Source organism: Alligator mississippiensis, chromosome 11 (assembly GCF_030867095.1).
Source record: "Alligator mississippiensis isolate rAllMis1 chromosome 11, rAllMis1, whole genome shotgun sequence".
Classification (NCBI taxonomy): Eukaryota; Metazoa; Chordata; order Crocodylia; family Alligatoridae; genus Alligator; species Alligator mississippiensis.
In genome coordinates, this window is record NC_081834.1 from 16,446,163 (window position 1) to 16,461,259 (window position 15,097).

At 41.7% G+C, this 15,097-nt stretch overlaps 1 protein-coding gene across 9 annotated transcripts in view; it reads right to left on the bottom strand.

Moving 5' to 3' along the window:
- LOC109280665 (uncharacterized) overlaps window positions 1–15,097 on the bottom strand; it is a 596,100-nt gene that overhangs the window by 90,484 nt on the left and 490,519 nt on the right. For 6 of the 9 annotated variants that reach the window (XR_009455566.1, XR_009455562.1, XR_009455565.1 and 3 more), the window contains one exon: window positions 13,696–13,726. Coding sequence is in view for 2 of the 9 variants with exons in the window: in XM_059714622.1 (XP_059570605.1) it covers window positions 7,253–8,119 (867 nt within the window). In the remaining 7 variants the exon portion in view is untranslated. Of the gene's footprint in view, window positions 1–5,344; window positions 9,281–13,695; window positions 13,727–15,097 lie in introns of those variants that run through there. The other 3 variants (XM_059714622.1, XM_059714623.1, XR_009455567.1) reach the window with 2 other exon arrangements.

Consider the following 15,097-nt stretch of genomic DNA (forward strand, 5'->3'; position numbering starts at 1 on the left):
CTGCCCATTGCATTGCCCCACACTCCCAAGCCACAGACCCCCAGCCCTGCTGTGGCTCCTCTCTCCCGACCTTGGGACTTCTAGCCCTACCAGTGCCCCTTACTCCCAACCTGCATTACCCTACCCACCTGGGCCATGCTGGCACCCCTTACTCCCAAACCACAGCTCCCCCCTCCCTGCTGGTGCCCATCACTCCTGCCCCGCACTCTGGACCCACAGTCCCCAGTCCCTCACTTCCAAGCCACAGCCCCCTGCTCCTTTCATCTCCTGGGTGCCCCCCCCCCGCAACCTTTTTCACACAGTGGGATGCTGCCTACAACCCAGCCCCCTCCACAAGTTGCAATCCCATGCCCCATATCTGATCTAGATAGAAAAAGGCAGGTTCTAGGATCATGGGAGTGCCTTTTGTGCTGAGGCAGAGAAACTAAACTGAACTTGGTAGGTGCAAGACCCTCTGGACATCTCCACTGCCCCCGGGCAGCTAGGTATTTCCCTGATGCACCCCACTTTCTCCCAGTGCCGGCAGGTACCCGCTCCCCTCACACAGCTGAGCTGAGCAAAGTCCTGGACATTTGATTAGATTTTAAAAACCCGCCCGGACAGAGATTGAAGGATCAAAAAAGAGGACATGTCTGGGAAAACCCAGCTGTATGGTAACCCTACAATGTGTTCTCCCCTCTGGTGGGGTGGCAGTGCACATCCTGAAAGTTACAGAATTTCTTTATGTTCAAGGTTTCCTTGACCTCTATGACTGCTGTGACAAGCACAGCCCTGGTCATCACATGTTATCTGTATGCATCAATGCCCCTGAGCTGTTTTCTGTACTGGAGGAAACAAAGGAATGGCAATTTCAGTGTCAAGTAAACAGACTCCATAGCCCCTTCTTTTGGCATCTATAGTAAGTCTACATATAACTATGATGATGGCTTTATGTCAGAAGAGCAGGATGGGCGGGGTGGGGGAGGGTTACTGTAAGATAGTAGCAGGGAAATTCTTTGATAGGCTGGGATAAACTGCTGGCTTGAAAAAGGTACTTGCTTTGTTTTCAGCCTCAGCTCCCAACTTCACAAAAATAACAAATTTGGGGGTTCTTAAATATTTTATGGCATTCTGAAACCTCTGATAAAAATCAACATGCTCTTTTTCAAGCATAACCATAAAGAATATTACTGACCCCATCAGTTTATGCAAAAGAAACATCTATTTCTAAATGTCTACAGCTGTCTAATGGCGCTTGACTTTAAACTCAGCATGCTCCCGTGCTAAGCCCAGTATATGCCCAGAAGAGGCAGCACATTAGTTGGACCTGGCCACCCAACATCTTTATAGATTGGGTTCTCCAGTGGGGCTTTTTTGAGTGCTTTTATCTAATAGCTGATTGACTCAAAAAGCCGTGCTGAAGTGCCCAATCTATACAGACCCTGCAGAGCCAAGTCAAAGTAATGCGCTATTGCTTCTGATAAAGCGCGTTTCTTTTTTCCCTCCCATGTCTGCCAGCATCCCTAAAGGGCTATATTTTTTTAGTCAGAAGGGATTATGATAATCTAATATGCTCCCCACTGCAGGACACAGGTCAAAAACCCTCACTGAATATTTTCTGGGCAAACCCATAATTACAATCTCAGCTGAAGTATATCTATGGGAAGTATGGGAAATATATCTAATCTTCATTTAAAAACCTCAAGTATTGAAGAATGCACTACACCCCTAGGTAAGTTGTTCCAGTGGTAAATTACCCTTGCTGTTAGTAGAATTTTAGTGCTTTTTGGGTCTGAATGTGTTTGACTTCACTTTCAAACATGAGATCTTGTTATGGGCATTTATGTTAAATTAGACAGCTCTAGTGTCAGAAATCTCAACTCCATCCCTGTTGGTACTTGCAGATCTGGTTGATGCTTAACTTTCAGTTGGATAAACCACAGAAAGTTTCTTTACTTTCATGCAGTGAGGTTGTTCTTTTTTCAGATTTCTAGTCTTTTTTAAAACTCTTTTCTGAATCCTTTCAATGTTTTCACCATCATTTTTGAAGTATGGATGCCAAAACAAAGTAGTTCCACTAAAAGGCACACTAATACTGAATGCAGAGGTTACAGTTCCCTACCTTTACTTGTTATTCCCCTTCTTATATGTTCAAGAACTGCTTTGAATCTCTTAACTATGGCATCACCGTGGGAGTTCATATTCACTTGGTTATCTACTGTGACCCTTTAAGTCCTTTTCAAAGTCATTGTTTCCCACAATGCAGTCCCATGTCTTACAAGGGTGCCCTACAATTTTATTCCTAGATGTATGAACTTGTATTCAGCTGTACTAAAATATGTTATTCAAATGAGCCCACATTACCAAGCCTGATTATTCTCCATTGCTGACCTTTCTCCACCAATCCAGCAATTTCCTTTTCATCTTCAAATTTGACGAGCCAGGATTTTCTTCTAGATCATTAATAAACATATTGAATAGCATTGGACCAGGAATTTATCCCTACACAAGATCCCTTCCCTCACCCACCTCCTCCCCCTGAATCTTGGATTACAATTCCCCATTCACAATTACTTTTTGTGATCTATCAGTTAACCAGCTTTTTATCCATTTTATCCAAATGAGCAGCCCAGACTTGAAGTTTTAAAAATTAATCAGGATAGACTGAAACAAACATTATTTTACGACATAAAATACAAGAATCATGTTTTCCAGACTTGTTAGCAATTGCTTTGGTTTTGCCTTGAGCTGTTTTGCAGCAGTTAAGAAAAGGCATTAGCAGATTCACCCCTGGAGTGAGGTACTTTCTGTTCCCATAAACAAGAATAAGTCTTTTGTGTGCTGAAGGTAGTGGGAGTTATCCTCAGAAGACTGTTAAAATGCAGAGAGATCTGGTGACAGCACTTATTAGAATTAAGGGCTTAGTAAGAATGGGAAAGGGTAGAAGTTTGCACTTGAAACAATGGTGATTCATAGGGAGAGCCAGGGCTGCCACTTGAACTCTGAGGAAATTACCCCTCAATTCATGTGTATTCACATGTAAAAACCTCAGCTATCCACAGCCAGTTGTGAATTTGACCCATTGTAAAAGGTCACCTTTTTTGTAGAAAGACAGATTTGGGGCTGTAGGGTGGCAATTTACACCTGAGGAAACTCACTTTTGTTTTCACAAAGGCCAGCCTGAAATCCAAAAAGGTTGCAAAAATATTTTGCATTTCCAAAAAACTCTTTACCTACATTTTTTTTTACCATTAATGAGAATTTTTATTACATGGACCTAAATGGGCTATGCACATGGAAAGTAAGAGTGATACAGAGAATGTTTCAGTCCATTTTTTTCTCTATAGGATCTAGCAGCTCAGATTTTGATTTAATAGTTTCAGGGTACAGAAAAGCTAAAAGTTGTTCCATCAGATGGTGGATGGCTAAGAAACACACTAAGACCCTTTCTGCAAGATCATAAAAAGCATCACAGTGCTATTTAGGTGTTCATAAGGGATCTTTTTAATTTTGAATAGCAGAGGAGGCATCATTGCTTTCTTGAACTGACCCTCTCACTTTTAAGCCACATAACTTGACCTACGGTATCGAGACAAAGTCAATTAATTTTTCAAAATTAAAATCAACAGACCCAGCCTCATAGATCAGGTAAAGAACCTATAGATATAGGTGAACAGATATTGAAAGCATTGTATGAAGATCAAAGAGCTAAAGGGGTCTTTTATATCTTTCACTGTTCAGATGCAACTTCATTATCTAAGGGTAGAAACAGACAACGCCTTTGTGCCACCATAAAAATTTTTATGGCATCACAAAGGCCAAGCAAACAGACATTTGTACCCCTTGTTGCACCACAAATGCCCCAAATTTATGACCATCACAAAGGCGGTAATTATTTCTGTTGCTGTATTGGGTCAAACGTCTGTTTGCTTTGTGGCATGCAAGCACCAGTAGCCCAGAGGTACCTGCACTCTCCAGCCACCCCAGGCAGGCACTCCCAGGGCTTGCAGGGCCTGATCCTGTGTGCCCCAGGAATTCCTATGCAGGATTAGGCTCCTCAAGCCCCAGGGGTACCTGCCTGGCTTTCCCCTCTTACTGAGACATATGCCAGGCAACCTCCAAGGCATGCCTTTATAAGCAGAGAAAGCTGAGGTTCCCCACTATAGCGATGCACCCCTTGGCCTTTGTGGTGGCCACAAATCCCACCACAACTAGTCCACTTCATTTGGTGACGTTTGTTTATAGCCTAACAGAATCTTGTCTTTTCCAAAGAAAGTAATATTAGCTTGTCTGATAAGTTTATATTTTATCCATTTCTCTATTGAGCAAGAATGCAAGTGTTAAAGTAGTTTAGGGTAGTTTTAAGGGGATGGACTCTTTCAAATAGGAAGTCCTCTAGCCAGGGTGCACTGATACTGTGCACCCTGATTTCAGGTTTAGCATTTCAGATGTATATCCTGATTTGCTAAAGTGGATGATAGTATGAAGAGAAGCACAAATCAGAACTTATTTCTGCACTGTTACTTTTATAATCTACATTTTAACACAGTTTTATACATAAAAGTATTTCTCTCAAGCAGCATAGCTATAAACTTTGAGTGGCACACTGCACTTAGTAGACTGCTGGGAGGTCTGTGTAAACAATAATAATTCATGTCAGAATTTATATGTTGAGGGTCATTGTGCTTTTAGTGCAACTATGTTAATAGTTTGGCTTTTTATTATTAGGTAATATAGTAACACTATTTTCTTACTAGTGATATGGTAGCTGTATATCAAACTCAGATGCATCTGGAAAAAATAGAGCTGTGGCATATGAAGATTTTGAACTAGCTTATTGATATGACAGCACAACAGGAAAGGCTTTCTGTTGTAATTAGATATTGTAACACATTATACTGGATGTTCCATGTATATTAAAACTGTATACGTATGCATTAGGCCTTGTATTAAATGTGAGATACAGTAAAAGATATGCTAAATGCCTCATTAGAACAAAGCATAACCACCTTCTATAACCAAATCTGTTTCAATAGATGAATGAAGCATAGATTGAATGTGAATGAAGGACAGAAGGGGACAAACAAACAGCCCCTATAGAAGTTTGGAATCTCAATCCCTGGAAATGTTCAAGAACAGGTTAGACAGACACTTGATTGGGATAGTTTACTCAGGGATGATCCTGCCTTGAACTAGATGACTTTGTGAGGTTCCTTCCAGCCCTACTTTTCTATGGTCCTACTCAAGTGTTTGGAACGGGATTTCCATTTTCTTTACTTGATTGTGTCGGAGCCGAGGGTGGTCTAAGGCTATGGCCAGTAGCCCAGACCACCAGGTGGGGTTTTTCCATGACGGAGTAGAGTTAGGCACGGAAGCGTGTTGGTTGTACAAAGAAAGCTTTACTTACACTGCCGATGGTCACAGTGCAGGATGGAAACTTGCTTGAGTTGCAGTTGCACACAAACAAACAGAAGTGAGATCTCTTCCGAACCAAACCGAGTAGTCGATATACGACTCTGCACGCTGAACACGGGGGATACGTCAAATTTTCCACTATGACGGGCAGTGGCTAGAAGCTGATCAGGCCTCTATGTCCTCCTCCAAGACACACGTGGAGTTTGCTAGGCTCCACAGCACGCTTAGAGTTCCCCACGAGATGGTTGTGGAGTCCTCCAACTTGGGCCGAAACTGCTCTAACCTTTTATATGGCTAGTGAGCCAATTGCTAGCCGCCACGTAGGAATAATTTAGAATTGACCAATAGTGGGACACTAATTTGCATAAGCATGGCGGGAGCTCTTTGCACCGGGGTTTTCTCTCTGCAGCTGAGAAATCCACCGTGGAAAGAAAGCTCTGTGTGGCGGGAAAATTCCAATGTGCCAAGGCACTAAAAATCATTGGGTTATGACATGCCCCCTTGCCGATGGCACAGCTGGAATTTTAAACCACATGCGCGCCGCTTGAGTCGTTATGAGCTCTCTCAGCTGGTTCATAAGTTAAACGGTTAAACACAAATTCAGACAACAAAATAAGTTCGTCCTCTAAGGATCGACTCAGATAATGGCCGGCACTAACACATAGACACATAATTATATTCATAACAAGAAATTCAACTATCAGGACTTCAGCAGGCATCATGGCGAAGTCACAAGTCAAGTCCTCGCTTCTTTAATAATGTTCTCCTTCTCTCTCTCTGGACTTCCCTCTACCATGCACTTTGAGTCCTGGACCTGTAAAAGAAAAATCCTCAAAATGATAAATTAACCTATATTACAATATTTACATGGGACCGCACGCGATAGGGTAGTCAGCGAGATTTGTTGCCACTTCCCGCTTTTTCACAGCACACAATACAGGTGCTCGGGCACGGCTCCGCTTTGGACGAGTTTTTTCCTGCACGCTCGTGGATACAACCAACGTGGAAGTGGATGGCAAACACCGCGGGGTTTTATCCACGTTCAGCAAGATGAAAACGTTGATGACAAAGTCGAGGAGTCGTCATCTAGCTTGTTTGGATACTGAAAACCCAGTTCATAGGCCAGTTGCCATTGGCCTGCGTCTCCCAGGACTCGGAGTTGTCGTTTAGTGAACCCAGAATGGTTTATGAGGAATCCAAACATGATTCGCTCTTCGGGCGTTCTCTGCAGCAACGGTTGATGATCAGATTCACTATGGCTTGCGCCCTGAGCTTCGATCGGGTATATAGTAGATCGATGCTCCCAGTCACTGGGTGTTTTTGACTTCATCAGGATGCGCAATCACGAAAGCTGGCGTAAAAGGTTGCTTGCAGGTTGACCAACCATTGGGTTGAGGAAAATCGGGATGACAACAGTGTTCTTTCCTCCATAGACCTCAACACAGGCCTTCACGCTGTTTAAATTTATTGGAACTGTTCCAGGATTTTGCAGATAGCGGTGAGGCCATGGCCCTCTCTGCTGGGATGGTGTTAGTCCCAGTACACATGCTCTGGGGTTCCAGGAACAGTACGAGATCCCGACTATGGCCAGCAAAAACTGCTCCGTGCTGGTTTTCTCCAGCTGTCCGTCATGCCATGCATGAGATTCCTGACCGACTTGTCCTGCGGCAAGCGCCGGAGGCAGAATGGGCCAATGAGTGTTGAACGTCACTGTATTGATGTCAATGGCATGCCCTCTGTTCCACGAGGCCCGCCAGATTAGGAAGCTTGCTTCTTCTAAGTCCAACAAATCGGACCCAAATTCCACAACTAGGAGTCCCATCCACATGGCTAGGGTCTCTTCAGGTTTGATTTTTGACTACTCGTACAGTTCCTGCAACTCAGTTCGAGTACGAGCACGATAGGTGGTAGTACAAGCTGCACTCGGTGGATCGGTTGCCTGGCAGGTCGTTGTCACAGGGCGAACTGCTGCTAGAGCCATTACTGATTCTGGTAGGAGGGGCAGATGCTCTCCTCCGCTCGATGCTCCCTCCCTGTGGCAAGAAGGCGGGGCCGCCGGAGGCGATGTCACTTCAGCGGGTGGGACCGCGGGACAGATTCTCGCTCGTTCTTTTGAGGCTCCGCCCGTCTTTTCCGGCTCCTCCGTGTGGCTCCCTTCTTGCTCGGTGCCATCTTGAAATGGCATCTCAGGATCCTCTTTCACAGCCGTATCTTTAGCCGCCTGAACAGCTGCGAGCAGCTGGGCTTTCAAACTTGCATTTTCCTGCATTAGAGTCGTCATAGCATGGACCATTGCACTTAACATTTTCCCCCTGTCGCACTTTGGGGCTGCCCCTTCAGCTGCGGTGCGTCCCTCTGTCTCCAAACTCTCACGGAGATCGGACGGGAGCTCGTGGCTCCTCAATCTAGACAACACTGCTTGGGGAGTGAACTGGTCTTCCGTCTCCTGCAAATATCGCAGGCAGCAGGTATACTTTGGGTCGAGGGTCAGGTCTACTGCGCCCACCGGTTTCACTCGGACGGAGGATACGGTGCCCCCTTCCTCTCGGGATCTAAATAGGAGCCGCTCTCCACCCATCACACACCCGAAAGCTCCGGGGTGAAGATGTACTTCCTTCTCTTCTCCCTTCAGTGAAAAGTAGCCGCTGATAGGCCTTTTACCCGTTCCGCCCATCTGATGGTAAGCATATGTGCCTCTAATTCTTCGGCGTCTGTTATGTGCCATTTTCCACTGCGCCAAGGGCAGTTTCTCACTAACTCTAACTCCATCGTGTCTTCCCTACATCCTGTTCGTGACGCCATGTGGGAGCCAAGGGTAGTCTAAGGCTATGGCCAGTAGCCCGGACCGTCAGGTGGGGTTTTTCCACGATGGAGTAGAGTTAGGCACGGAAGTGTATTGGTTGTACAAAGAAAGCTTTACTTACACTGCCGATGGTCACAGTGCAGGAAGGAAACTTGCTTGAGTTGCAGTTGCACACAAACAAACAGAAGTGAGATCTCTTCCGAACCGAACCGAGTCGTCGATATACGACTCTGCACGCTGAACATGGGGGATAAGTCAAATTTTCCATTATGACGGGGAGTGGCTAGAAGCTGATCAGGCCTCTATGTCCTCCTCCAAGACACACGCGGAGTTTGCTAGGCTCCACAGCGCGCTTAGAGTTCCCCACGAGATGGTTGTGGAGTCCTCCAACTTGGGTGGAAACTGCTCTAACCTTTTATACGGCTAGCGAGCCAATTGCTAGCCGCCACGTAGGAATAATTTAGAATTGACCAATAGTGGGACACTAATTTGCATACGCGTGGCGGGAGCTCTTTGCACTGGAGTTTTTTCTCTGCAGCTGAGAAATCCACCGTGCAAAGAAAGCTCCGTGTGGTGGGAAAATTCCAATGTGCCGAGGCACTAAAAATCATTGGGTTATGACAGATTGCACAGACACATAGGCATTAGAGGTCTGCAAACTCCAGTTTGACTAGTTTTGCTTTCCTATTTCTGCTCCTACCACAAACTGCCTTATCTTTTTTGGCGTGCTTCTTCTTTGCATAGCTTCCTAACATAGATATGCATCATTTGACACCTGCTTTTTATCTAAGATCAACTGTTGACTCAGTCTTATGGCAGAAAGTCTCACAAACATCTCAAGCTGTCATTTGCATGGAATCAGTATATCTCTGAAAATTACGGGTGAACAACTTACAAGTTTGAAGCCATGACCAACAGTGGATTGTCAGCCAGTCAGTGAGGTAACAAGGTGTTGTCTGCATGTTTGGTATTTTCCAACAATTTCAATGGATTAGTGCAGTGCTTAACACAGCATATGGAGGTGGTAAATGAAGACCTGTCTGGTCTTATGCTGGGGAGTTTACTTTTTCCACCTGAGAGGAACTGAACAGGTGAGAAAAGAACAGAAGGGCAAAATTAGACAATGAACTCTTTTTTCAAAAAGGACAAAAAAATGCATCTGACTAAATCTGACAAATAAAATACATGAAGGCCTAAATATTCAAAGAGACAAGTGATTCTGATTAGCTTAGATTTTGAATGACAACCTTAAAGCTGTTCAAAAGATCCTGATTTTCAGAAACTACCAAACACGCACTCTTGAAAAAATGGGTCTCTTTAAGGTGTCATGAGCTGGGCCTCCAAAGTTACTAACCCCTTTTGAATATGAAGCAATAAATTATTTTCCATGTAAGCAACTGCTCTAATTGCTGAAAGACATTATATTTGTGTGAATTTCTCTGCGACCTGCTCTGCCCTTAAAAGTTTTATTGGCACAGCTATGTTGATTAGGGGCATGATTATTTTTTTACCATTATAGCTATGCTAGTAAAAGCTCTAGAGTAGATGCAATTATATTAATATAATTGTGATTACAGCCATATAAGTACATGCCAATCACGGGAGCCAATATCAAATCCTATTCATTCTCATAGTCACTTTCAATCTAGAATGATCAAACATAACTCACAAATGAGGCAGCTGAGCAAAGGTTGTTACGTGGGCCTTCTGCAAAGACTCCCTTATCTTGATCCCCCCTGCTAGGTGAAATCCATCTCACTGCCCAGCCATAAGATGTAAATGATGCTTAGTAGTAGGCATCTGTCTCAGGAGACAACAGAATTACACTGAGTGGGACATCGGCTTGCTGAATGTAATCCTCGCTTGAAAGATAAAGAGAAGCTGGAGTAACCTCTCCAGGGTACAAAAGCCTGGGCAGTGTATACAGAGGCAGTTTCCCCACGCACCTCTCTTGGCCTTGCTGCTTTAATCCAAAGGAAAGGCAGGTGCCAGGATGTTTGGACCCAGCTTGGCTGCAGGAGCTCCTGGAGCAAAGGAAGTAGGGTTGGGCTCCTGAACCCTAGTCAGCAGCCAGTCCAGGAGTGGAGCCCCAGTAGATAGGCACTGTCATTTATTTATTTCTTATTTATAAAAATAACCTAACACTTCAGCCTAAAGTAAAGAGCAAACTTTCTAATGTTCCTAATCTGCAGAGATCATGCAAACTCTTTAAATCAAGGCTGTACCTCTTTTCCTAAGTTATGTTGCAACTTACATAGAATGGGGGCCTTAATATGACAATTATTTGGTGAGGTTGTCTGGCTAGTCCCACAAGAGGTTGGACAAAGTAATAGTAATGACCTGTCTAGCATTAAAGTCTCTGAGTCTGTAGCAGACTGAATTTTAACTTTAAATGAATGATTATACTGACGGTCATTTCAGTGCTAAGGTGCTTGCTTAATAGCTGATGGATTTCACATATCCCTGTGGACATCTTCCAAATCTCAAAATTTAATGGGGAAAGGCAGACTCATCCTCTGCTTATGTGGAAGTAAATGATGGGGGGGCTGGTCTGCCCCAGCAGAGCTGTTAACCAATCAAAGTACTTAATGGGGAAAAAAGAAGCTTTTGGAGCATTTCACTCATTTTTGGGGCCAAGTTCATCAATGGACTTGTTCATGAGGTAAAAGAAGTTACAGCAAGAATGATGTAGTGCGTTCAGTGTATTTCTTGTGCAGGATTTGAATTCTTTAAAGATATTAGAGCGCTGTTATAGCCATGATGGTCCAGGAATTATGCGGGAGGCAAGGACGTTCTGGGGAGATATCTTTTATTGAACTAACTTTCTAGCTGCAATAAAGTTAGACAAGCTTTTGAATGCAAGGTATTCTTCTTCAGGTCACCTAAATACCTGAAGAAGTAGTTTCAGGTCACACAAAGAAGAAAGCCTTACATTCAAAAGCTTGTCTAACTTTATCCCAACTATGGAGTAGATGCAATAAAAGACATTCCAAAATCCTTGCCTCTCTCTAAAAACATTAAATATTACCACTCTCATCTTAAATGTATTCCTCCCCCACTACTTCCTGCTCCTACAGGTCTCACTTCATTAAATGTCCCTTCCTAACCTCACACATCATTTTCTGCATCCCTAACTTTGTTTCTTTCATTGCTTCCATAGGAAACTCCTTCTCAGAGGGAGATCGCAATCATCTCAAACCACACTTCTCTGCCTGTTAATCACCATCTTATCTCTCTATCATTATTCCTCAGAATGGTCTGGGGAAGATGGCCTCTCCCTCACCTCTGACCATCTCTCAGAGATCAGCCTCTCTGACCTCTCTCGCTTTAGCTTTTGACCCTTTCACATTACAGCTCTTCTCCAGGTGATCAATGACCTGATTTTCTACAGTGGACACGGATCCTTCTTTCTTCTCCTAATTTATCTTCATGACAATGCTGATTATTTATTCTATCCTTCCTGAACCCTTCAAACAAGAAAACAGCTTCTTTGATGCTCTCTCTTCCTGCTTAGATTCCACCTCTGAAACCTTTTTCATTTCCTTCAGGCGTTACATCTCCCTTCATTCTTCACGGTTTAAGGCTCTGTGCCCTTGGCTTTGTTCTTTACTCATCTATCTTCTTCTTTTAAGATGCCTCATTGCCACAATTGTTTCATCCTTGAGTGTCATTTTTATGCAGTTAATGTAACAGCTTTGCAAATCTTTGACTCAGGCTTGGTCTACATTACAAAGTTTTGCTGGCATAATTAAGTCAGTGAGCATTGCGAGAAAACCATGGCCTCAGAAGACATGTAGCTTGACAACACCTCCAATGGAGACATAACTACCCCAGCAGAAGTGCCTATGTCAGTTTGGTTAATTTTGTTTGCAGCTACACGCTCTCACTTTCTTACATGGTTACTGAAATTCTATGGACCCCTTCCCATGCACCTTTCTTAAGTTTCTCTTTCCAGAGCTGCACAATCAAATTCTCTCTACAAAGCTCACCTTTAAACAAAATTCTTTGATTTAATCTGTGACTGATGATGAATGATTGTACTTACTCTTATTGTTCTTGTTCTTATTTTGCTGTTATTAGTATATATTATATTATTGTTGTATTATATATTATATTGTTGCTGCCATTATATCTTATATTATTATACTTGCTCTTATTCCCTCACCTTTCCCTGTTCTTTCCCTGTTGCAAACTCACATAATGAGTTTGCAAGAATGCTTATTTATATCCCTGCTGCTTGTAAGTTCTATTTTCTTTAACTCATGTCCATCTTCACCTTTCTGATTCTGCCTTGCTATCTGTATGCAAGTCATTTTATGCAGTTCTGTAAAGCATTATCTCATTATTCTGTCTCTTACTGTTGAATATTTTGTGAAACTGTGAAAGATGAGACATAAAAATAAATTGAATTGGTATACATGATACTAAGCTCTTCGGAGAGGAGCAGTCCTGCAGTTAAACTGACTATATTCAGAACGCATATGTAATTTGACAGCTACTGGCAATATTTTCATGACATACTTCAAAAGGATTAATATACCGGAATTAAGTTTTAACTACTCTTGATATTCTAGCTTAGATATCAGATTCATGGGCACATCGCACTGGATTATTACTAACCAATCTGACAACAACAACAAAATGGAACAATTAGAAATTGTACTTTGTGGCAGGTTCAACCTTCAAGAGTTGAATTGGCTTTAGTGAAATTCTCATGTGTCCTGCCCAACATACAGTGCCATCACCACCCTGCCCTAGTGAAAGTTGCTTGTAAAACCTGTATCTTTCTGTAAGATCAGAGGAGGCTTATAGTGACTTACAGTGACTATTTCTAATAGAGAGAAATCTGTCTAATGGAAGTGTAAGGTTCCTAAACTGAAACATGTTGGGCTGACTGAAGAAGGACAACAACCAATGCAGTAGCAGAATAAGGGGAAAGTCACTTGGGATTCAGTTTTTCTTTTAAGGAAAGGTGAAAAGGATCTAGATATTGTAGAAACAACTTGACAAAGGAAAACATCAACATCAACAGTTGATATTAGACAGTAGCATGGTATTAGAAGAGTATCATGATAGTTATTTCAAATGCTGTTGCAATGGTGTTCAGTCATACAAAATTTAGAATAGCATACTAACACAAGCCTGCAAATAATTACTACATGGATAATCTTGCAGTAGTAATTTTGGCAGGCTTGGGGTGATTGTTTCATTTAAAAACAAAACTGAAGAGCACACCAAAAGGAAACAGTCTTAATTCAATTAAATTTGGTTAAGAATACATCACATGCTCTTTGTACCAAGTCTATATTTTTCTAACTTTTCTTAAATACACAAAAGTAAAGATAAAATAAATAATTATTAATATTATAAATAGGCATGAGCTAACCACTGAAAAATAGAAAAAATAAACTCTGAAAATTGGATAACTCTTATTTCCTATAGTAAGTAAACTGTTAGGGTATTACCTCATTGACCACAGAACAAAATTACAATCTCACCATTGCTCTTGTGTAGGTTTTGTCTCTTCAACTGAAACAGAAAAAGACACAATAAGAAATTACTAGAGTATATTTTAAAATACGCTACATTTTGAAATGTAAAAATATTTTAAAATATTTAAAACAGATTGTCTGTGGAAGTGGTCTATGAAGCTTCAGTCCATCCACAAAGTATTTTGTGACTTTCAGATATTATGTTAGGTTGTTTTTTCCCCCATTAATAACAACACTTCACCTATCTACCTAGCAGCCCTATGAGGAATAAAATGATTGTAGTTCACAGATATAACAATATAATGATGTCTAACTTAAATACAGGAAAAAGAAAAACATTAATACATTCACTGTGTATTCTTTAATAGAAATATTGCATATACTATATACTTCCTCAGAGTCATCACATGGCCCTGCTGAGATGCCTTATATCATCTGTCCTGCAACCTTCCTCATATAATAGAAACCACTGGGCATGATTAAAAAAAATCCTTTTTAGACTTTAGGATTTAAGATGCATAAACAGTTATGCACACCCATACCCCCTACTCCTACACCCACATATACACACTACTTGTTTCAACATAATATTGGAGGGGAAAGATTTTTTTTTTGTTAATGCCTTAAGTAACAAAACATTTTTAAATTGTCTAATAATACAGCAAGAATGTAGCAGTGTGCAATAGCGGCAATGGAATTGATCTCATTCTTCCAATGAACCTCCACTTAGAATAAATGTAGCTCAACGAAATGTGGCACTTTATATCAAATCCCTATTTAGAAGGCATTTCATCACAAATCTGTAGTATCATGATATGACATAATGAAAGATTTCAAACAGAAGAAATGTTTAAAAATAAAAAAGAAAGAAAGAAAGAAAGATTAAACACGTGCTGGGGAGCACACACATTTTAGTCATATTTACAGCAATTATAAACCAGTTTTATACTTTAATGATCTAGTTTTAAATTAGAAGGAAGCATAAAACACATGCTATAAGCACCAATTTCATTTATTCCTCTAATAACTTGCAACCTGTTTCCATTTTATGTATGCTCACATAAATGTATTCAATTAGCATGAATTATGTATGCATGCCTGAATGTGCACGAACCCTTCTTAATGACTTTGGGTTATTGCAAATCTGAAATTCCCTGTATAGGTTATCCATAATATGTATGGAAGCAGCAGAACTTAATACCTGCACCTCTTCTATTTGTGTCTACTTAAGTGTACTGTGGGGAAGCAATTCTGAATCTTCATTTGTACTACTTCAAATGTGTGGCCTTTCAGTTTGCCTAAGGTTGCATATCAACAAGATGAAATCTTATCTTCAGAGTGATAAGGAACACTGAAAGACTTGTTCTACCCACTGGAGTTTACATAACCATTCAACAGTTTACCATAT